The following is a 25118-nucleotide window of genomic DNA, read 5'->3' on the forward strand; positions in this document are numbered from 1 at the left end:
TTCTGAGGCTAGAGAGGTGCAAAGGAACCCTCACCCTGGGACTTTCCTCTATATTTGGCGAAAGGGCAGTAGCTGCAAGCTCAGCCAGACTTGAAAAAGGACAATTAGAAGGACGAAAATCTGTCTCACTGGGCAAAGAGGAGGGTTTCCACTGCAGGAAAGATGACAATACCAATAACAACATTGATGATATCCTCATTCATCCTATGTGTGGAGATCAGCTCATGTGGCATGGCTGTGCCACTGTCATGTGGAAGAGCACTAGAATTGTAGGCAGAGGACCTGGGGAGGGGAGGCTGGACTGAAGGATCTCCAACGCCCCTTCCAGCTCTACATTTGTGAACCTAACGTAGAGGATTCCCAATGATTCCCAGATGAAGGTCCAAAGTCCCAGATCCAATAAAGAACTACAGAATCCTAGCATGTTAGAACTGGAAAGAGCTTTCAACATCATGGAGTCTGAGCCCTTTATTTTACATGAGAAAAAGGAAGCCCAGGAATAACTACCCCCCACCACCTGACCCATCAGTCACTCAGGGAAAGTCACACATTTTCTTGAGGTCTCTAAACTATTTTACCAATCATAAAAATGACTGTTTTGAATTCAAGTTGTTTAACTATCTTGAACATTACTACTAATATGTCATTTTATCACATTTAGTTTGGAAATTGTTTCACCAACTTTGTAACAAAAGTCAATGATAAAATAAGATTCAATACACAGATTCATTTTACAGTGTTGTAATTTAATTAGAAAAAAAATTACCAAGCACTTGCTATGTAAGTCAGTACCTGCTAAGCTGTTAGAAATACCCTTAAAACCTACCAGAAGTACATATGATATTTACATAAATATAAAAGTAGGGAGAATGTGCTAAGGTAACAGGGATTAAGAGAAACTGCCACTGGAAAACTTGAGGATGAAAAGCATACTTGTACTTGCGGCTGTGGAAAATGAGGAAAGTCTCATGAAAGAATAGGTGGTATCTTAGCCTTCAGAAAAGAGACATTTCAACAAGGGGAAATGAAAAGGGAATAAGCCCATTCCAGGCCCGAGAGAACAGCCTACCAAATGTACAAAGGCAAGAGATTTTACACAGAGTTTAACTGATAGCTCTGAACAGTTTGGCTAGAACCTAAGCATATAAAGGGTGAAGATAAAACATGGCTAATAAAAATTGAGTAGAGTGGAGGCAGCCAGCCTTGGAGTCAGGAAGACTCCCATCTTGGTTCAAGTTTGATCACAGATGCACAAGGATGTGTGACACTAGGCAAGTCTGCTTAACTTCTCAATTTCTCAGGTGTAAGAATATCCATCTAGGTTAAGAGTTAGGAGCTTCCCAACTGAGACTGGAATCACAAGTCTGGACAAAAAGGAAGGCAGGACTAATTAGAATCAGGAGAGGCATATAAGGATATGTGCCACAGCCAAGCTTCAAAATTAGATAGGTTATCTGGGAAACTGTGCAAGTCCTTTGACTTACAAGAAAGAGCAGAAACTAGAGGTGGTTGGATCAATATTCTAAAAACAGGGATTCTTAACCTAGGGCATGTAAACTTGTTTAAAAAATATACTGGGAGCCAAGAGGGCAAATTAGAGGCAACCCAGCTGAACTATCTCAACATGCTGATGCAAATAACTTTCAAATAATTCCTCAAATCAAATTTTAGAGCAGGAGAGCCAACAAAAGGTCAAGGTGAGATATTTTTTCCAGCCTAAGAAAACCTAGGAGGATGGCAGGAGAAGTTTGTGACACTGGGGTGGAAGCCTCACTACAGCCCTCACTTGTGGCAGCAGCAACAACAGTGGCAGCAGCTTCACAGCCCAGAGATTGGAAGAAGGCTGGACAACTGGCCAGAAAGTGATCAGAAGGTACATAACGCATTGAAACTCCTCATGGAGATGAACCAAAAACTATTTGATGACTGCATGCAACAATTTAAAGCAGGGAAAATAAGAGAAGTGAAAAATGAAGCAATGAGAAGCAGCACAGGTTAAAAAAGAAAATTGGGTCAAATCAAATCCCCAGGTACTGAAAAAAAGAGTAACATGAAAGCATTTGGGGTTTTGTTAATATCAGTACAAGATCTGGTATTTGATATGATGTCATCTTAGAGATGGGGAAAGGAACCAGTTCTACTAATAATGTATATGCACTATCTGCAATAAAAAATACTTCTAAAGTTTGTAAAAAAAAAAAAAAGAGAGAGAGAGATCATAAGGGATCCTTTGCTGGCACAGAGTGGTAACTCTGTTGCCCATGAGCAGTTCAGGCTAGCAGTTCCATAGCAGTTAAGAGCACTGGGGTAGGTCATGAGGGAGCAGGGGTCTTGATCACAGCTCCAAAACAAGGAGGAGGGCTAGTGTTGCTGGTTGTAGGGGACCAGGGGCTCCTTCTTGATAAAGACCAAAGCATAGACCAGGAGAGCAGTGACCATCACAACACCTTGGAAGCATCAAAACCTTGTAGACCCCCAGAAGAAGCTCTGAAAACAGCAGCATGAAAAAACAATGTAAAAATAACTACAATCAAAGCATAGAAGAAAAATGCTAACTGGACCCAAGCCCAACAAGAATTCCTGAAAGATTGAAAGAGATAAGAGTGGTAGAGGAAAAATAGGGTAAAGAAATAAGAACGATGCAGGAAAATTATGAAAAGTTTAGTAAAAGAAGTACAAAAAAAATGCTGAATACGTTAAAAAATAGAACTGACCTAATAATAAAAGAGGCACAAAAATTCACTGAAGAAAATTTCTTAAAAAACAGAATTGGACATATGGAAAAAGAGGTAGAAAAGTTCACTGAAGGAAATCATTCAGTAAAAATAAGAACTGGCCAAGTGGGAAGCTAATAACTCCATGAAACATTAAGGAATAATAAAAATGAAGTCAAAAGAATGGCAAAATAGAAGAAAATGTGAAATACTGTATCATGAAACAGCTACCCTAGAAAACAGATCAAGGAGAGATAATTAAAATTTTTGGACTGTCTGAAAGCCATGATCAAAGAAAGAGTCCAGACATCATATTTCAAGAAATTATCAAGGAAAACTGCCCCACTCTCTCAGATCCAAAGAGTATAAGAGAAACTGAACAAATTCACCAATCCCCTCCTGAGAAAGATCCCAAAATGAAAACTCTCAAGAATATTATAATCAAATTCCAGAACTCTCAGATCAAAGAGAAAACTGAAGAGACAGAAAGAAACAACTCAAATATTGTGGAACCAAAGTGAGGATCACACAAGATTTAGTAGTTTCCACATTAAATGAGTAGAAAGTTTAGAATATATTCCGGAAAGCAAAAAAGCTAGGAAGAAAAACCTACCCAGCAAAACTTTTTATAATTCTTCAGGGGAAAAAACTGACATTTAATAAAATAGAGGGCTTTCAAGCATTTCTGATGAAAAGACCAAAGCTGAATAGAAAAATCTGACATTCAAACACAAGGCTCAAGAAAAACATAAAAAGGTAAATATGAAAGTCATCATAAGGGTCTCAATAAAGTTAATCTGTTTACATATATAGAAAGATGATATATGTAAGTAACTCCTAAAAACTTTATCATTGTTAGGACAGTTAAATGGAGCTTACAAAGACAGAGGGCATGGATGTAAGCCGATTATGTTGGAATGATCTCTAAAAAAATGAAGGGGTGAGAAAGAGGGGTGCACTGGGAAAAGAGGGAAGAGAGGTAAAATGGGAAAATATTTTCAAAAACTTTTCAAAAAAAAAAAGAAGCAGGCAAAGAAGAGCTTTTAAAGTAGAGGAGAAAACGGGGGAGAGAGTGGTGACAAATGTTCAAAGGACATAAACAGGCAGTTTTCAGAAGAAATCAACAGAATCTACAGTCATGTGAAAAATGCTCTAAATCACTATTGATAAGAAAAAGGCAAACTTCAAACAACTCTGAGAAACCAACTCATCTCAAATTGAGTTTGGCCTAACTACTCAAACAGGAAACCAAAGGGATAATGAAGGTCTATTGACTAGATTATGATATGCAAGAGAACGGATAAATGAAAACTGGCTCACCAGCACATATGTACTGCAGAAAACCACTAATGGGCAAGGACGCGAGCCCAGAACTGAAAAGGAGGGTGCAGGCTGGACGCTCTCTGGGAAACTGCAAAGACTCAATTTAAATAACTCCATGATATGCTGTAGAAATCATGGACTACCAGTTTCTGGTCAACCTCAAGTCAAAGAGAAGCACATGTGGAAGCCACGAGTAACAACACAGAGATGTGAGAAAGATGCATGACTGGGAAAGGAGGCAACCTGGTAGCAAGGACAAAAGGCTGGGCCATGTGCTCCATTCGCACTGATCAATAAAACCTGACAACCTGGATATGTTGGGAGGCAGAGAGAGAAAATAAGCATAAACCTGGATGAATCAGAAAATGCTGCTGCTGAAAGATAAGAGTTAAGAGGAGAAGCAGGTTTTCAGGGAAAGATAATGAGTTTAGCTTTTGAAAGAATCATACATTTAGGATTGGAAAGGACCAAAGAGGCCCTCTAGTCCAACTCATATCAAAAAGGAATCCCTAATATGTATACATGAACACACGCACACACAGGCATATGCACACATGCCACACATATGCTCAACCTACTGGGCAAATGGTCACCAAGTCACTGGTTGAAAACCACCACTGAAGAGGAAACTGGTCCATCCCTCCCAAAGCAGCTCTTTCCCATTTAGGAAGTGTGTGTCCTAACACTGGGCTTAACCTCACTTCTGTAAAACTTCCATCTGCTCCTCCTACTTCTATCTTCTGGGGACAAAGAAAACATGTCTCAGTCTTCTTTCCCATGGCAGGTCTTCAGATACTGGAAGCCAGCTGCCATGTTCCCTATGTGTCTTTTATTTTCTCAGCCAGAGGTGTCTGCATGTTGTTGCCTAGTCATTTCAGTCGTGTCCAACTCTTTTGTAAACCTATTTGGGGATTTCTTGGCAGAGATACTAGAGTGGTTTGCTATTTCTTCGCCAGCTCATTTTGCAGATGAGGAAACTAAGGCAAACAGGATGAAGTGACTTGTCTAGTGTCAGACAGCTAGTAAGTGTCTGAGGCTGGCTTTGAACTCAAGTCTTCCTGACTCCAGGCAAGCCTGGTGCTTTACTCACTGCACAAAATAGCTGCGTCGCCTCTTCATACTCACCAGCTTAATGACGTCCTTCCTAAATGGTGATAGCCAGAACTGAAAGCAATACTGCCAAAGAGGTGTGACCATGGCAGAGTTCAGCCTCTCCTTATTCCTGAAAGCTAGGTCTCTTTTACTACATTAGCTTTCTTGACTGACATATCACATCCCTGACTCACAAGTCTGAAGTTCACACACACATAGCCAGATTTTTTGTCAGTCAAATGTTCTCTCCTTGTGACTCCCCAGTCTTGCCTGTGATGCTGTGGAGTGTAAAACTTCACATTTAGCCCTACTGAATTTCATATTCTTAAATTCAGGTCAGTACCTAGCACAGGGATTGGCAATCTACTGCCAATGGCCAAATCCAACCACATAAGCTAAGAACATTTAAAACATTTTTAAAAACAATAAAACTCAACTGTTCTTAAAGACAAATTTATTTTTTAAACTATCAGAGGCCATACTGGAACTGACCTGGTCCTCCAGCCTGACCCCTGCTCTACTCTGTTGATCTCTGTGGATGCTGACTCTGTTTTCTATGGTGTCACTTCTCTTTTCCAGTTTTATGCCATCTGTAAATTTTGACAATTAAGTCATCAGTGCTTTTATGTTAACCAGTACAAGGCCAAGCACAGATCAAGCCCCTGGTGCCCTTTGATGGAGCCCGACTTCCAAAATGACAATGAATCACAAATGACTAATCTTTGATGTCATTCAATCAGTTCAGAATCTACCTAACCGCATTAGAGTCAGTCTTGGTGGCAGCTAGGTGGAGCAGTGGATAGAGCACCAGACCTGGAGTCATGAAGAGTCATCTTCCCAAGTTCAAATCTTGCCTCAGACACTCACTAGCAGTGTGGCCCTGGGCAAATTACTTTACCCTGTCTGCTTCAGTTTCCTTCCTCATCTGTAAAATGAACTGGAGAAGGAAATGGCAACCACTCCAGTATTCTGGTCAAGAAAACCCCAAATGGGGTCACAAAGTCACACACAACTCAACTACTACCACCACAAAGTCTCTTCGTCTTTCAACAGAATAGTATGTAAGTTTATCAAACACAAGTGTAATATCTATATCATTCCTTAAATCTGTTAGTTTAAAAGGCCATTCAAAAACAGTAAATAAGGGTCTTCTGGCAAAACCCATTCTCAATGAAATCACAATGGTTCTTGGTAGTCACTGCTTCCTTGTCCTGGAGGTTCACTAGTCATCTCTTTCACAACGCATTCCACAATTTCCCCAGAAAGCAAAGATTGCTGGCCTCTGTGGAAGACTCCATTCTCTTCTCTGCTTGGAAAATCAAAACAAGTGCCCTTCTGCAGCACTGCCACATCTCTCATGTTCTTCACAATCTCTGAAATGGTTTTCCTTATGGTGGTGCTACAACCACATCTGCCAGTTCTTTTAGTCTCTGACTATGAAGTTCAGCTCAACCAGGGAATTTCCTGGGCAGCTAAACGTTCTTCTGCCTTCTTACTTATGTGAGTTATCAACTGCCTCTTAGCCATTTTTGCTCTGTTCTTTACAGGCCAAAACTTATTTTCCTTCCCAAGGAAAAGAAAAGTCCAATCCAACTAGAGTGGCTATCTCCTCTGTATCGACAGTCATTGTGTCATCCAGTCAAATCCTGGCTCTGACCCTCCTCCTCTTTTCCACAATACTCCTGGCCCCCTAGCCTCCACCTAAGAAACCTTCATTGATGTCCTGCACTCTCCTTGCTTACCCTAGCTCTTTGGGAGCCTTACTACTTCTGACACTCCCTCAATGGGATCATGCTATTTTGGGAAGTCATTTTTTCTTCCATCATATATATCTGTAGCTATATAGAAATCTATCTCTCCATCTTAAATCTAAGTTGGGTGGTGAGTGCTCCAGATGTCTACATGCCTCTCCAGAGGACTCCTGTTTTTCTTCCTTACCAGAAGTGTTTCTTTGTCTGCCTTCAGAACTTCAATCCTAAGAGTTTCCCATTCCTCCTCAGTTGCAGGGATCCTGCCTTTCCCATTTAAACTCTACATAAGGAAAACCTTCCTGACAGAGCAGTACCCAAAGGGCATGGGTTATCTTGGGAAAGAGCCAGCTCCGCCTCACTAGAAGAGAGGTTGTGGCAAGGATTCTTGTTCAGGTGAAAGCTGCACTAGCTCTAAAACGAGGTGCTCCCAACCCTTTTCGGGGAGTCCCTTTACTGTGCATTCCAGTCTTTCACAGCCCCAAATCCGTTTTCCTTTTTCTCTCTGATATGTACAATCAGAGTCTAAACAATGACTACACATGACTAAATAAAATTGATAGCAATGACTAAAATAAACACTTATTTTCAACTATGTCTAATCTTTTTATTTCAATGATGTTACTTTGTAGTGAAATTCTTGGACATAAAAATCACTGATATTGACTCGAAACATTCATCAAGCATATACTACATGCAATAGACTTCTATTAAGTGCTTGGAGAACTATGAAAATAAACAAAGCAGTAGCTTTTGTTTTAAAGAGATAATTTTAAAGTAATCCATTGCCATCCGGCCACAAAAAACATGTAATGCTGGATAACATTACAAAAACATTAAAAATAACAATTCCAGTTGTTTGAAAAACATTTTGGTTATAGTGATAAAGACAGAGGAATGAGAGATTTTGTCATGGCTTTTAAAAAAATTAACAAAGATTCTGCAGAAAAGTGGCTTATTAAGAGTCTAATGAAAAGCAGTTAAACTGTTGACAACTCCCCCCCAACCTCAATATCAGTGAAACTTAAAATGGAATCAAATTATCATTCTACTTACTCCATTTATACCATTCTGCATTTGCTATGTACTATCAGGCATTTACAAATTTTCTGACATAATTCAAAAACACGTGACAAAATACTCACCATTAAAATGAGCTTTTGGTACTTTTGTTTCAGATTTTTCATGCTTGCCGACGGCTCTGCACCCAGAACACTGTACCAGTCCTTTCGAGGGAAGGGTTCAAAAGCCATGGTGCACTGCACAAGGCCTTTCCTTAATGTACTGCATTAAAAATATGGAAAAGACTTCATTACACTTTACATTAATCTAATGGAAAAGGGAGGAAGCAATTAGATTTGAAAGTCTGAAAATATTTACATAGCTCATATTTATTGAGTTTTATAGTTTAGGAAGCACTTTATGTATATCATCTCATTTGATCTTCCCAAAAATCAATCAAGAAGCATTAATAATCTGTGTGTTATGCACTGGGTGGGGGATAAAAATATAACAAATGAAACAATCTCAACTAACAAGGAATTTACACTGTAATGGAGAAAACAAGGATGATGACAATGATGATGATGATGTGTGTGTGTATGTAGCGTAGAGTGCATGTATATAGGTAAATATAAATACACACAAACATATATATGTAAAATTTGTGTATACATGTATAGACCCAGCTAAAATCTTACCTCCTTCAAAAGCCCTGACTCCTCCAAATCCTCCAAAGAAAAGTGTCCTCTCATGCCTGTGGGCTCTCCCACCCCATGGTGCCTCTCTTATGCATTTTTATACTCTACTTGATACTAGATTTACAAATGTCTTTCATCTATGTCTCCCTCTCTCCACTTGCAGAGTTGCCTCCCCCCACCTGTGCAGGCTCCCATCACCTCCACCCTAGACCACTGAAATATCCTCCAAGATACCTCTAGTATTAAATACAAAATTCTCTGTTGAGCTTTTAAGGACTTTCACAACCTGGTCTCTTCTTGCCTTCTAGTCTTCTTACACTTTACTCCCTTCTGAGTACTTTACAATCTAAGGACTCAGGATGCTGTCCCTTCTCCTGGCTTGGGAAGCAGTTAAGGAGAGAAGGACCAAGAGCAGTTTCAAGTAGAAAATGGTGCTTGGGCTGCATCTTGAAAAAAGAGATTCTATGCATGGGTCACGGGAGAGGGGAATCATGTGCAGAGATATAGAAAACAAGGGATGAAATGTCATGGGTGAAGAAGAAAGAGAAGACCAGTTTGGTTGGATCACAAAGCATGGGAAGCGATGAATAATGCTCAATAAGGCTGGAATGACAGCTTTGGGTCAGGCTGTCAAAGGCATTAAAACCTAAACAGAAGAGTTTACATCAAGTCTGTTTGGCAGGTTTCTATAAGTAGCATAGTAAGTGTGAAAGGCACTGGATTTTAATCTCTGCTCTAAGCTCCCTATGTGACCTTAGGCAAGTCACTGAAGTTCTTGGAGGTTCAGTTTCCTAGTCTATAAAACATAAGGATTAGTTTAAATTGTCAATAAGGTCTATTCTAAATTCAAGAGTTATCCATATTTTATAGAAGATGAAACATTTTTCCTTCCATTATACCTACTTTACCTCAGGTAAATTACAATTATTGCACATATTTGAGAATTATATCTTAAGTCAACTCTCTCAGATAATTGTATTTGTAGATGCCTATACATGTGGAAAAAAAGGTTAAACATAAGATAAAGGGGTAAATCAAACTTTTAATTACCTAAGAGAAAATGAAGAAAATAGATTTAGATTAATAGTGCATTTAAGTTCACAGATTTAGGTAATAGTTCATTTAAAGTTCATAGACCTAGAGCACAGGAGGAAGGATAGTACAACTGAAGGAAATACTCAGGTTAATACACACTTAATCCAAGGACCTGAATTTGAATCCCATTTCTCATGCTTACTATGTGTGACCCAGGGCAAATAATTTTGTCTTTCCAGCCTTGAGTTTCTTCAAATGTAAAATAAGGGGGTTGTATTTGAATGGCTTCTGAGATCTCACCTTTAGATATAAGAAGCTGTGACCTAAAGGCCACCTGCTGGAAATTCCTCATCTTAGAGATAGGCAAACTAAGATTAAGTGACTTGCCCAAGATCACCCAAGAAGTAAAATCAGAAAATGCATTGGAATCCAGATGCTCCAACATCGGAGTCAGTGTTCTTATATTTCTATGGTGCCTTCACATTTACAGAGATTCATATACTTTATACTGTAACAGCCCAGTCAGACAAGTAAGATGATGGTCCTCATTATACAAACAAGGAAACTGAGGCTAAGTCAGGCTAAACAGCTTGCCCACAGTAAACGCCTAAGGCAACAGTCAAACTCAAATCTTCCAGACCCCAAGTTCAAGGTTCTGTCCCTACATACGTATATACCCTCCCCAAAATAATGAAAAGCATAACTGTCAGTAGCTTGGACTGTCAGTTACTACCTTATGATGTTTTCAGTAAACCTTCTGGGGCCTCAGTATCCTCATCTGCAGAATGAGGTTGGGATTTCATGACTTCTAAGGCCCTTTCTTAAGGAGAAGGAAAAGGACTGGCCATGTGTAGTAAGTGGTTTATAAAGTACTAACCAAAGTGCTAAATACTTAACAATTATTATCACACAACCATCCTGGGAGCCAGGTGCTATTATCCCCATTTTACAGCCGGGGGAACCGAGGCAGGCAGGAAGCTGAGCCTCATCCAAGGTCATGCAGCTGGTGTCTGAGACCCACTACCCTATGCACCACTAAATGAGAGTTCCCTCTTTTAAAAAAATGAGAGTTTGAACTCCCATGAATACTCAGGGTCCTTTCCTAACACTAAATCTCTAATACTCTGATAAGCAAATGATCTGTCATATGGGAAAATGACTTTTCAAAGGAGCTGTTCTGGCTATTAATATTGTCTCTAAAACGTGTAATTGGGGGATCCTCTCTGGACTTTTTAAAACTATTATTTCTGTCCTGCTCAAAACTGAAGGCAAACACCATCGAACAGATTCCCCAAGGGCCACCAGGAGTCAGGGCAGAGGGGCATGGGGGGCGGGGAGGTGGCAGTGGATAAAGTCCTGGGCTGGAATCAATTAGACCTGAGCTCAAAACCAGCCTCAGACACTTACTAGCTGTGTGACCCTGGCCGAGTCGCTTTCCTCCTCCGTAAAATGGGGAGAATACTAGCACCTCCCTCCCAAGGCTGCTGCAAGGGCAGCATGAGATGGACAACCACCAAGCTCCTCGCAGAGTGCCTGGCATGCAGTGGGCAGCATCCGTACTAGCTGACCACAGAGGACTGGGTGCGCATCTTGTTTCCGCCACTTCCTGTCTACGGGCAAGTCACTCTCCTCCCTTTGGGCCTTCCTCTCTCTGGGCCTCAGTTTCCCCATCTGTAAAGGGAGGAAGCGGGGCCAGCTGGGCCCCCTTCCCGCACCGCCTCCACCGGCCCCGCGGCTCCTTGGCGGCCTCCAGGGCAGCCTGGCCGCCCCCCGGCCCCTGACCCCCGGCGGGGACGCCGTCTTACCCGAGCTCCCGGCGGCAGAGGAACTCAAGCTTGGGCCGCCAGCCGCCGGCCCGCGACCTTTCCGCCGGAAGTAGGCGGTAGACCTCCGTGGCCTGCGAGGAACCCCGTTTCCAGTCGGACCGCGATGACTGCTGCACCGGGAGGACGTGGCGTCCTGACGACCTCGACGCCGTCTCCATGGTAACCCGACGCCGCTGGGGCGGCGCTCTGGTCCCTGCGCAGGCTCCGCTCTTGGCCGAGCCCCTGGTTCTCTGAGCACGCGGGGACCTCGGACCGGCTCCTCCCCGGGGGGTCCACAAGTCGGGCTGGGTCTCGGAAGGGCTGCCCAAGGCCCCGTGCCACTACTGGTTCTCTGGTATTTCCCACAGACAGGGCAGCGAGGGCAAGGGCAGGCCCGACCAAAGCTATCACCCCACGTAATTATCGCGAGGCCGGCACCTCGCGTGGCCCGGGGACTCTTGCGTGGGCTTTCACGTCACGAGCCTCCCCTTCTCTTAAGCCCTGGGGGGGAGGGGCAGCGGGACGGAGATGCCCGTAAGCTCCAGTTTTTAAAAGTGGAGGGATATCCAGAGGCCGCCTCGCACGACAGATAGAGAGACTTTAGGTGACTTCCCGAAGTCACAGAAAGAGTGAGTTTGGGGCTGGATTTCAGAATCTGTTGTGGTTGTTCAGTTGTATCAGACTCCATGTGACTGCCCTTGAGGTCTTCCTTGCCAGAGATACTGGCGTGGTTGGCTATACTTCCCTTCTCCGGTGTGTGCCCATTTTACAGATGAGGAACTGAGATTAATAGGCAGTTAGGTGACTTGCCCAGGGTGGCAGGGTCAGTAAATGTCAGAGGTAGGATCTGAGATCAGACCTTCCTGACAGCTGCCCTTCAGAGCTAGCTCAGCTGGCACTGCCTTGATGAGGTCTTTCCAGATCCCTTCACTTGGTAACAGTCTCCTCTGTCAAGTGGACAGAATCAGCTTCACCTGTGGAAGAGCAGAGCAGGCCAGAGAGAAGGAGTCAAAGATCAAACAGCTTCAAAGCTGGGAAACTAGACACAAGTGTGGGAGGCCCGCTTTATTGTAGGCAGATCTCGAAACTTACACCAGTGGCTACTTGTAACCCTGCCAAGGAGGTAAGAGCAACAATGTGACAGGTTTGATTCATACCAGGGTGTCCTGCAGAATTTGTCCAAGATTTTCTGGCGCTTGGCTTAGCTCAGAGAACACCTGCTGCTGCTGGTCAAAGCAATACAATAACTATGCCATTTTGTGAGAGGGTGAGGTCATCTGGTGGGTGGGAGCAAAGGATTGTTGTTATGCCAAGGTCAGAGCATGGCTTACTTGCTGGGACCTTAACTTTGGAAAACAGGGTGTTCCTTAATATCTTGACACATTTTCATTACTTTGTATTCACTTTTGTGTATCCATACTATGTCTGTTCAGCTCCCTGAAAGGATAGACTTATTTTTGGTTTGTTTGTTTTTTTGTCTCTATCTTTAGCACCTAACACAATGCTTTGTCCCTTAATAAATGCTTTTTTGAATTGAACAGAATTCTGTCTAAATCAGATAGCAAGCTGGTTCCTGAACTAGAACTAGAATAGTACTTCTCAATATGGTATAGGAAAAAGTACACTAAACTAGGTCAGAATAACCAGTTTCTGCCACAGCTACTCCACTCAGTTACCTTGAATAGAGCACTGAACCTAAAATCAGGAAGACCTGAGTTCAAATTAGGCATCAGATACTTATTAGCTGTGTAACACTAGGGGAGTGATCTAACCTCTCTGCCTCAGTTTCTTCAACTGTATAATGGGGATAATAATACCTACCTCTCAGGTTGTAGGGATTAAAGGAGCTAATATTTGTGAAGCATTTGGCACAGTCCCTAGTACATAATAGGTGCTATATAAACACATTTCTTTCCCTTCTCCTCTTGGACAAGTGTAATGAGAGTTAAAAGATCTTCCCCCCACCCTTTAATAGACCTCAGGCAGAGCCCATTAAGGAAAGCTTGATTAGAGGAGGCCTGTTTTGTAGGAAGGCCCACACCCTTTGTTAATTAATGAGGCATTAGGTCATGAGGGATACCCTCCTGCTCTGAAAAATGTGTGTATACTTTGACATGAGTTTTTGCTTTGGGGTGTACTCTTTGGCAGAAGGTACCCAGATGAGACCATTAAGGAGCCCCTCCCCCTTTGAAAACCCAGTTGTTGGTGCTTCTCTCTCTGGTAATTATGTATGTATGTAATGGTCAGACAGTTGGATCTGTCTGTTGATCTGTGATGTATTGCTTATGGTCAGACAGAAGCCCTGTCTGTTGGTCTTTATTTCTCTGCTTATATCTTCTCTGTTGGTATATGTGATTAAAGAAGATTGTTGACTCCTCAAAGGTTGCTTTCCTTTTAGAGAAGCAGATCAAAGAACCTGTGCCAGTAAGTCATCCTGGATGTGTGTCAAGGTGTTTGGTGCTACAACAAGTTAGTTCTTTCTTTGTTTCCTCACCTTTACAAAAGTAACGACAACACTTGCCCTACATGTGTCTCCAGCTTGTTGTGTCAAGTGAAATAACATAAGTGAAAATTGTTAGAAAAGTTATATTAGAAACAAAAGCTTTAATTACTTAAGCAATTGATCTTCCTTCAAAAATACCTGACATCCTATACTAGAGAAGGTGTAGTCTAGATGTCCTTTTATCCAGAGCATCACTAAAAGAAGTGGCTATATTGTGATGAATAGGATATAGGTTAGATGGAATCAATGACTTCTTGATAATTATGGTAATTAGAAAATAGAGATGGTTTCAGACAAAGATTGGGGAACTCATTTATCTGGAATTTTAGAAGTATGGTCCTGAAGACTTGGGGATCCCCAAGAGATCTTTCCAAGGCCATGATCTGACTATAATTTTTGTGATAATAATAGTGAATGTAGCACTTTAGTATCTGTAGAACACTTTACATTTGAACTATTTTGTGTCAGAATTAATACATGCTAGAAATGTGGAAAGAACTTTTGTTTGTGCATCTGACATTTCAGCAACAGATTTAATTGCTGAAGCAAACTAATAGCTAAGTCACTTTGGCTATGCAACTCAAGAAGAAAAATTTTAGCAATTGCTTGGTATCCCATAAGGAAATTGGTATAGGAGACATTCATTGGAATGTTAGACTGGAATATGATTGGAAATAAGATAAGATGGACTTAAAAAAGGAGCAAAGACAAAGTGAAATGTGGAATCAGAATGTAACAAGAAAGTGGAGTCTCTTTGTGCACTGGCATTGTGAATAGAGGGTTTGAAGTTTTGGGAAAAAGGGTTTGAGAAGGGTTTTTTTTTTTTCATCTCATTGAGATAAGGAAGATTTGAGAGACTTTTTGGAGAAATTACTGTTAGTTTTAGATAGACAGTTTTTACTAAGTAGAAACTAGAAATAAATTTATAGCATGGAATTATTTGACTGTGGTAGACTAGAATTCTTTTCTTGAAGGACTATTAGAAGAGCATGTCCCAATCGTTAGAGATTCCTGGGCTTCAAAAAGAGGCAGGATAAGAAGTGAAACTGCTAATAGAAATCCTTGAAGGTAAACTAACTGAAAGCAGTATGGTCTATAATTTGAGGTGCTGACAACTAAGGGATTTTTAGTGTTGCCATTTGTCATTGTAAATCCAGATTTGATTTGGTTGAAGTATATCCTGAAGCTAAATTACATAATTTGGTTTCATTTAAAGTAAGATATCTTCTCCTATTAGAATAACTGTGGTAAGTCAGAATTTAACATAAGAGACAGTTGATATTTGGCATTAAGGCAATATACTTGGAAACAGCATAGATTAGGAAAACCTTAGTTCAGATCAGGTCTCAGAAACCTACTAGCCATGTGATAATGAGCAAATTATTTTACCTGAGTTTCCTTGTCTGTAAAATTGGATAATGACAGCACCTACCTCCTAGGATTGTTGTAAGTATCAAATGACACAGTAATTGTACAGTATTTAGTGTAGTACCTATCACATAGTAAGCACTTTATATTATTGGCTATCATTATTATTGTTAAGTGTAATTATTCTGTACTGGATTTGAATGTGATTGGTATAGAATGCCAGATTGATAGTTGAATGAAATGATTTTCTATAAAAAGAGGATTTGAAAATGCATTCAAATAAATTGACTGACATTGCTTGCTTAACAAAATGTTTTGTGTTATATTTTTAAAATGTAAAACTTTGTTTCTGATGTTAGGTTTCTAGTTTTATTGCATTGTGAAGTTTGAGAAATCATTATGTAAGGAATGCTGTTAATTTAAAAAATGATACTCAGAGGGTGTTACCATTGTATCATTTGAAAAATAACTTTTATTTTAGTCTGGATGCTGTTAGATTATGAATTGAACTGTTAAAGAATGTGGTCACAGTGTGAAAATTGTTAAGGATTTAGTTGGATTTATTTTGCTTTGAAAATGGATACCAGTAATAATAATTTACTGTTGCAGGGCAGTGGGGGTTGTATCATAGACCTCTTAAGTTGTCCTTATCTGTGAATTTTCTTGGGACTTTTTATTTAGTCAGGGTCATCAAATCTTATCAACTCTGAGAGAAGCTCTTGACAACAGGTTGTTAAGTTGTAAAGAATTTACAGGTTTGCTTATAGTAAAGAGTGAGTTTTATCTTGTTTTATTTGTTTGGCCACCACTTAGGAAAATTACTAAAATGTACCTGTTAACAAAAAGTAGGTATTGAAGCTACATTTTTAAGCCAATTTAGTAGCAATAGACCCTTAGTTTTAAAGATTTTATTTTTGCCTTAGGAGTTAGTAGGTAGTATAGATATCTGTCAGCCTGACGGCTTATAGTGCCCAGCATTTTTCTGGGTTTTTGAATGAACTATCATGTATTCACTATATTGTAAAATCCTAGAACATAGTTTCTCTTAACTTTTAATGATAGATTTCACTTCAGGACAGATTTAACCTAGAAATGATGAATAAGATAAAGCCTTATATTACCTTACATGTGCTTGTTGTTTACTTATTGCAACAACATGAGAAAAATAATGACCTAGCTCTACTAACCTAGAAAAATTTATTATTGGAGGCAAATATCTCTTGGGACTGCAGTTTTGATATTTTTCTGAGTTTTGTTTTCAGATATAATTTTCCTGATTGTCATTAAGTCAGTAATCCACCATTTAAAGGATATGTCATGCGATGCCCAAAGGAATGTGGTATAAGAACTGCTACAATTGATGTCTATGCCTGGGAAAGTTGAGGCATTGCAGTGAAGGTTGCACAGGTGAATATAAGTTCCTCTTGGCTTAATTTCTCGATTATGCTGTATTTCCTTTCTGAACAGGAAATTTTCTCACTTGGTTAATTCTGAACCTGGCTCTGATACCCTGTGAATAATGTGGAACTTTGTGGCTCTACTACCTGTTAATTCAGTGATGATTTACTATTTCAGTGAAAAAAACTCCTATATTTCACCTATTCTAATTACAGAAATTTACTGTGAAAGGATAAAGGAAGGACATAGCTATAACAATATCAAGACTCAGGGGCACACACTGATCTGACAAACATAACAGGGACAAAAGTTCCATAGTTCTGTTTGATTTCATGTAAAAGTCATAGTTAATAACCAGTAAGGCTAATCACAGCTTAGGACTAGGTTAACATGTACAATTTAATAGTCCTAAGCAATGGCCAAAAAAAAGAGAGAGAGAGAGAGAATTCACTCTTTACTATAAGCAAAGGAGGGAGATGTTTTGGAATTCAAAATTTTAAAAAATGAATGTCAAAATTGTTTCTACATATAATTGGAGAAATTTTAAAATTTCAAAAGTCAGAAAGAAAAGCAATAAAAAAATAAAGAAGTAAGTCCTTTATCTCATTAAATATACATTTTTCACCCTGAAAGACTATATTCACTTTTACTGGGTAGATTTGACTTCTAGAATATTATATTCCAAGTCCTCTGCTTGTTTAAAATGGAAGCTGCTAAACTTTTGTAATCTTCACTGTGGCTTCGTGATGTTTGAATTGTTTCTTAATGGCTGCTTACAATATTTTCTCCTTGAACTGGAAACTCTTGTATTAGACTGCAATATTCCTGAGAATTTTTATTTTAGGATTTCTTTCAAAAGATGATTAGTAGATTCTTTCATGTTACATTTTACTTTCTGGTTTTAGAATATCTAAACAGTTTTTCCTGATAATTTCTTGAAATATGATGTCTTCTCCCACTCCTCCCCCTCGCCCCCATTTTTAATTTTGGCTTTCAAATAGTTCAATAATTTTAAAATTATCTCTCCTTCCTCTGCTTTTCCAGTTCAGTTCTTTTTCCATTGAGACATTACATATTTTCTTCTATTTTTTTCATTCTTTGGCATTTTATTGTTTTTTAATGTTTCATGGAGTCATTAATTTCCAGTTGCTCATTTCTAATCTTAAGGAATTATTTTCCTTAGTGAGATTTTGTACCTCTTTTTCCATTTGACCAGTTTTGCTTTTGCGCAGTGTGGTGGCTCAGGGGAGGCAGCATTGGGCTTCAAATTTGACCTCAAATGTTTCCTTGCCATGTAATCCTAGGTAAGTCACTTCACCTGATTTGTGTTAATTTTCCCGTATGTAAAATGAGCTAGAGAAGAAATGGCAAACTACTCCAGTATCTTTGTGTAGAAAATGGGGTCGCAAAGACTTGGACATGACTGAAACTACTGAACAGCAACAAATTTTGCTTTGTAAGGAATTATTTTCTTCAGTGAATTTCTGCATATCTTTTTCCGTTTGGCCTGTTCTTTTAAGGAGTTCTTTTCTTTAGTTTCTTTTCTTTCTTTCTCTTTTCTTTGTGCCTTATTTCATTCGTAGAGCAATTCTGATGTTATTTTCTTTAGTATTTTTTGTCCCTCTTTTACCAAACTGTTAATTCTTTTTTCTTAATTTCCTTGCATAACTCTCATTTCTTTTCTCAATTTTTTCACTATTCATTCTTTAAAAAAACAAAACAAAACAAAAAAAAAAAACTCTTCCTGGGATTCTTGTTAGCCTTGTATCATATTAGCGCTTTTCTTTGAGAGTTTGGTTGTAACTGTTTTCATCTTGTTGTCTTCTGAGTTTGTGTCTTGGTCTTCCTTGCCAACATATAGCTTTTTTCCCCCAGTGGTCATATTCTTTTTTGTTTGTTTGTTTGCTCATTGTTCCTGCCTATTTCTTGACTTTGAGCTTTATATTAAAGTAGGGCTCTGCTCAGTTGAGAATGGGGAGGCACTTTTTTATGCTTCTGTTTTCAGAGCTAGTTTTGGGAGTCTGTAAGTTTTTGGTGCTTCTAAGGTAGTGTGATCCTGGGAGAGGTATGTTCACCTCTTTCCTGGGCTTCCCCTTGGTCTTTACCAAGGAAGGGCCCCTGTTCCTTTGCAGCTGCAAGTGCTAATTCTCCCTTATGCATTGGAACTGAGGCCAGAGTCTCCAATCCCTTGTGACCAACCACAAGCACTCCTTTTCACCCTGGAACTGCAACCCAGAACTGCATATGGGCAATAGAATTGCCACAGCACCCAGTCCTGTACGCAGTATCAGCAAAGGGTCACCTGTAATCTCTTTCTAACAGGTTGTCTGGCCCATTTAGCTTCTCTGGGCTGAGAGCTCCTGAAGTCATTGCTTCTACCGTCACAGCTACCTCCACAACCTACCAATGGTGTTGCTCCAGCATGTACTCCTGGCCAACCCTTACCCCATTGTCACAGATTTCTGTTACAGCTCTCCTAAGTTGTCTTAGGCTGGAAAAATGTCTCATCCCAACTTTTTGTTAGTTCTGCCACTCCAAAATTTGATTTGAGGAATTATTTTAAATTTGTTTGCAGGGGAATGTTGGGAGAATTCAACTGGGTTGCTGCCTCTGTTCCACCATCTTGGCTCTAATTTCTGTTTGCCTTTCTAAGCTAAAACTATAACACATCTTTCTGTATAGTTGCAGCTTCTTTCTGCCTCCTTATTTCATTTATTTTGGCTATCATTAGTGATGTAGTTGTGTTCGTCCAACAGTGTGTTCATGTGTTGATCATTAGACAAATTTAAGCTACCTATGATGAAGTTAATGCTTTTGTCACAACTTTACCACTACTGTAGAAGTGGGGCAGGTACCCACCTATACAGGTCATTTATTTATTTTTCCTTTGTCTCATGAATTTTCCTGGTTAAAGAATTAATCAGGTTATGGTCAGGCTATGTAGTATGAGTCTTCCTGTAGTTGATGCATTCAGTGCTTGGACAGAAGACTTAGTCTGTTTTGGGATCAGATTTGAAGCCCTTTCATCTTGCCAGAGTTTATGTTCTATTGGTATAACCTTCATAGCCTGTTTCTCTGCTGTGCCATGATGAGGCATTAGAACAGAAGAACTTGGAGCTTCAAATCTTGCATTTTCCAAGTGGACCAGTATATGCCCTCTGTAACATAGCCTTGGCACTGCTGCCAAGGCCTCATTTTTTTGTCTTTCTTGCTGTCAGACCTTCAGTGGTTTCCAAATGCCTATAGGGTAAAATACAAACTCCATATCCTGATACTTAAAGCCTCCCATGATTTGGCTCCTAGGGTTTCTTTCAGCTTTACTTCACAGTACTCTTATTCATCTACTTTCAACTCCATCCACACTAAATTATTTTCCTCAATAGTGTTCTGATCTTCCCTCATGCCTTTGTCCTATTTCAAGAAAGACCTCTCTACCTGCAAGGCTTTCTACTCATATCCTTTTCCTCTTGGCATTACTGACTTAGAGCTGCACAGGACCTTAAAGCCATACGGGCCAATACCCTCTTTTTGTAGACGATGAGGAAGTGGAGACAGTGAGATGGGCTAGTGGGTAGAGCACTGGGCTTAGATATGCCCAGGCATTGCAGACAGAATGCAGAAGGAGATTATAGCCCTAGCCCCCAGCACAAGGAAAATCAAGATCATTGCCCCACCTGAGCGCAAATAGTCTGTCTGGATTGGAGTCTCCATCCTGTTGTCTCTTTCCATGTTCCAACAGATGTTGATCAACAAGCAGGAGTATGACGATGAACGTATGATGAGTGTATGTGAATCTGGAGCCTCCGTTGTCTTCTGCAAATGTATCTAAATGGACTGTTTGTGGGGAGGGTTTTTATTGTGGTTTGTTTTTTTTTTTTTTGTCAAAGCGTGTGACATAATTGTTCCCTCTTCCCCCAAAGAAAGTTGGAGGCAAACATCCCCAGAATTATACAATGTGTCTTTGGGATTCTAGTTGTACATTTGTGGGGGTTTTTAATAGTAATAACAAGTATTGTATAATGCATTGTTACAGAGAGTTACTTGTCTCTATGAACACTGTCCTGCTGGGCTAGAGCAAAGGAGCTGGATAACAAAAATCCAGATGGGGAGGTGGGGTAAGGGAAGGTACTAGTGTTGTTTTACATGTAAATTATGTAATCCTTAATAAAAACAAAACAAAATCTCTTTGTATCATCTGCCTTAGTACTTGTTCCTTTTTTTTTTTTGGTCAGAGCCATGGTGAATGACCCCCTAAATTCCCTCCTTACCCCCAACATAGATGTGAATGAAGACTTTGCAATCTCCCTGCAATTTTTAGGAGATTGGTGCCAGTACTTGGGGAACAGGAGGAGCTTTAGCTGTATATTGACTTAAGACCAATTCAAATGAAAGTGTGCACATTAAAGAAAAAAAACAAAAAAAATTGCCTCTAACCTCCTTTCTGTGTGATCTGTGATTTCTTTGGCTTCATTAGTTCTATCTGGCTTTTCTCTGAGCTTTCCAATTGGTCCATAGCTTTCCTTCTGACCTTGGGATGCTCTCTTCTGGCTACTTACGATGTGTAACATTTCCTTCTATGTTTTGAAACCTCTCCCCTCCTTCTGACTTATTCTTAGTTATTGTAAATTAAACCTGAATTTTTTTAAAAAGTTGATTTTATTTTTGTCACATAATTGGCTCACAGATGAAAGGTTAATCTGAATGAACAAGTGGTGTTAATTTGTAGGTTAAAATGTGTTAAACAGTTGATAGGAAGTCTGTTTAAGTCAATTAGAGAGTATAATGAAGATGTTTCCAGGGTGTTAGGAAACCTTTTGAAGTTAGCTTTAGATTCACTCTAGAGTGTATCAACTATTGATGAAATAGTCCATTTTATTTATTTATTTGTGCTTTTTGTAGTTTCTAGTGAATGTGTCTACTGAAATTAACCATTCAACGGATAGTTATTCAATTGTACCTATGACTGATGAATCTTATATGTTCTGATACAGAAAGTCGAATTCATCTTCATATGATGATCAAATATGATCAGTAATATCATTGTCCCCTCACAAAGCTATCCTGTTTTATTCTCCAAAATGTGATGCCACTAAAAAGCATTCTTTTCATCTCCCTATGTCCAGCAAGAACCAAGGATATTTCAGTTAACAAAATATCAATATGGTTTTGCACTTCTGTTATTAAAATAGAAATGCAAAATGTATCACAATTATTAGAGCTCCCTTTTTTCTTCAAAAAATTCTCATGAAACATGCATCTTGGAGAATACTATGAAGATCTTAGTTTAGCGAATGCATTTGCCCCTCAGTATTTAAAGCTGAATAAAAACCTTTCATGCAAAAGCAGTAACTGAAAAGGAAACCATTTGAAACATCGGAACTTCAAGTATTAAAAGGTGACAGAAGTAGATAAAGTAAAGCTCCAAGCCAAGTGTTTATTCTTGACTTTAGTCCTTTGGTTACCTCCAACCCTCCTTTTTAAATGTGTCACTTTAGAAGTAACAAATTTTGTGTTTTGGCTTCTTCTTTCAGTCCTTTAGTTTAGTTACTTAAAGGCTAATGAAAAAAAGGCTTATCTCCTAAAGTGATTATTGGAGTGATGGATGAGATGTCAAAATAATGAAACCAAACAGCTTTTAAAAATGCTCTGAAAAAATGTTTTCTGATGAATTTTCACAAAAATATTACAATATATCTTGGGAATCATTTAAGCCATTTACATTATTGTTTTAAAAATGTACTGCAGAAGCACCTTGAGTACAGTCTTTTGTAGCTCATTAGCAATTTCTTTAATGAGTTTTTTTAGTGATAGTTAAAGTAACAGACAAATGACAGATTGTTTGCCTTTAATGATTTCCCTGTTTCAAGCCCATTACAAAGCAATTAGAAATCTGACAGCATTTTTACTCTGCATTACTGATCATCTAAAGTGATGAGAAATGAGAGGTGATGAATATTAATTGTATATTTTCATGTGATTATCATAAATTATTACCTTGTCTGATGTGCTGCAGGTGAGCAGGAGCACTGGAGAAAATTCAGTCACATATAATAATTTGAAAGACTGCTTGGCTTTCCATCTTTGTCTCTAATGTAAATCCTGGTCTGTGGTGCAAATCTATCTGAACTATCTGCTTACTTATTTAAACTACATTTTAAAAAATTATATCTATCTGAATTTGAGGTTTGCTTTTAGTAGTTTCCATATTTGAATGGATTGCAAAATTTTGACTTTATTATTCACATCTCTTCAAGTTCAACAATGAAAATCAAATTTAGAAAATAAGAAAATAATTAAGTTTATTAATCCAAAATTTATAACCACTTATATGTTCAAAGCACTGTTCTAGGTGCTGGGAGAGATAGAAAGGTGAAATAAGGTATGGTCCCTATGTTTACGAAACATTTTAATGGAGAGGTAAGACAATTATACATATAACTCCAATTCAGAATAAAATGTGCTAAGTATCTAGGAAAGATAGAAAGTGCTGAATGAGGCTGTGTTAACCTTGAAGTATTCCATGTCAGTTATTACTACTATTGCCATCATCACCACCACCATTATCATCACCACGATCATCACCACCACCAACTGTAGCCACTAATCATCATGCAGGTGTGAATAGTGGGGTGAGGGGGAAGGAGAAGGGAAGGAGAGAATAAAAGAAAATTTCAAACTTAGTAGAAGACTGGCATTTGAGCTCGATCTCAGGGTTGTTGAGTATGATTTCAAGAAATGCTGATGGAGAGAGGAGACGGAAACAGCATTCCGAGCATAGGGAGTTTAAAGTGAACAGAGATGCAGGTTTCAGAAAGCTTCAGATCCAGAGAAAGTCTAGTGAGTTGTCCAGCTTGACAGGAATATATAATGTGTCTTCTGGAATGGAGTGCGATAAAACTGGAAGGGAATGGTCTTAGAGATTGTGGAGGTTTTTATTGGTGGGCCAAGGACTATGGGATTTACTTGTTAGACTCCAGGGTATCATTGTAAGACTGTATGTGATGTGATCAAGGCAGTCAGTCTCACAACTTAGATAATCTGAACAAATCTTGAATTAGAATCAGATTGCTACCTTTAGTTCAGTGATATCCCAGAGTTGCTTTGAAAGGAGGACATAAGGAAATAACAGCTGTGTTGGAGAAGTCTTCTTGTGTTCCTCTGATCATGCTTTGACCCTTAATCACATAAGCCTCATCCAGACATGTCTGCGGGCAGATGAACTCCAAACACAAGAAGTTGTTGAGGGTTGCTCTCTTTAGAGCCTCAATACAGTCAATCTGGGTCAAAGTTCAGTGTAGGAACCAGTGAATAATTTTTACCCCTGCACAGCATACTTGAATATTAAAATTTTTATTTTCAAGTACATGGCACCTTTCATCTAAAATTAAAGACATTTGTGAATCAGTTTTCATGAAAATAAATTATAATTTGGATTTTCTCTCACCTACATGGGTGAACACACATATATGCTGCATATGCTGATTGAACTGAAGAACTGTTTTTGGCTAGGTCAGGCAATTAGAACTATGTAGTCTCAGTAGCAAATGAGATACCCTCTGTAAAGCACTTAGCACAGTGCCTGGCGCGTAGGATTGCTTAATAAATACTCACTGCCTTCCATCCTCCTCCTCCCGTGCCCCTTGGGGCTCTTTCACCTTCCTTCTGGTGCCCTGCTCTTTCCTTTTGCTCTGAATATGCATATAGCTGGTCACAGATATGGTGGACCAAAAATATTTGGATATGGACCAACTTGAATGTCAAAACAAACGTCCTAATATGAGTAGAATGATTCTAATGGCTGATTCTAACATCCATACAAGGAAATCATTCTCGTTCCTTTAGAAAAAAACACTTTTATATATGAAAAAGCTGAATAATTAAACGTCATGCATAGCTTCTCATTGGAATAACTGAGAATGCAGAAGTAATAGAATCTGAAACTAAAGTATGACTGTTAAATATCTAGTGACACTTCTAGTATGCTAGTTTTATTACTTAGATATATTATTGATTACAGTTTCAGTATAATAAGCCTATATTATTTCTGGTTATAAAATGTTATGTTTTAAAAATATAACTTTTTCAAACTTGCTAGATCCCTTTCTTACAAGAGAGTACTGTGATAGAATGGGAATTCTGCTGGTGTGGGGAAGGAATAAGGAGAGCTACCTCGTTTGCCTTACCCCTATTACCTTGATTGCTGCTACTGAGGACGGTCTTAAACCCCTCTATCCTGCTTATCTGACTTGTGGGGTTTTTCCTAAGTGCCTTCATACTGGCAGTGTAGTTTTTCATACACATTTCAATGACTAGATGATTAGAAAATGGGGTGCTTTATAGTTTGAAGATAACAGTTGTCCAGTTTCAATAATTGGTATGGTTCTAGATGTCTTTTATCAGATGTGATAACATCAGAGTCACATGACTGGAAG

General features: G+C 39.2%; 2 protein-coding genes across 2 annotated transcripts in view; one reads left to right on the top strand and one right to left on the bottom strand.

The window, feature by feature from the left end:
- DNAJC24 (DnaJ heat shock protein family (Hsp40) member C24) overlaps nucleotides 1-11640 on the bottom strand; it is a 69894-nt gene extending 58254 nt beyond the window's left edge. The window contains exons 1-2 of the mRNA XM_072619252.1: nucleotides 11418-11640; nucleotides 8023-8161 (exon numbers count right to left, since the gene is read on the bottom strand). Coding sequence (XP_072475353.1) covers nucleotides 8023-8161; nucleotides 11418-11596 — 318 coding nt within the window. The 5' untranslated portion in view covers nucleotides 11597-11640. The remainder of the gene's footprint in view (nucleotides 1-8022; nucleotides 8162-11417) is intronic.
- Nucleotides 11641-11658: 18 nt separating this feature from the next.
- Nucleotides 11659-25118, top strand: part of LOC140510517 (doublecortin domain-containing protein 1-like) — a 103955-nt gene continuing 90495 nt past the window's right edge. Inside the window, exon 1 of the mRNA XM_072619253.1 lies at nucleotides 11659-12540. The gene's annotated coding sequence lies outside the window, so the exon portion shown is untranslated. The remainder of the gene's footprint in view (nucleotides 12541-25118) is intronic.

Source organism: Notamacropus eugenii, chromosome 6, assembly GCF_028372415.1.
Source record: "Notamacropus eugenii isolate mMacEug1 chromosome 6, mMacEug1.pri_v2, whole genome shotgun sequence".
Lineage (NCBI taxonomy): Eukaryota > Metazoa > Chordata > Mammalia > Diprotodontia > Macropodidae > Notamacropus > Notamacropus eugenii.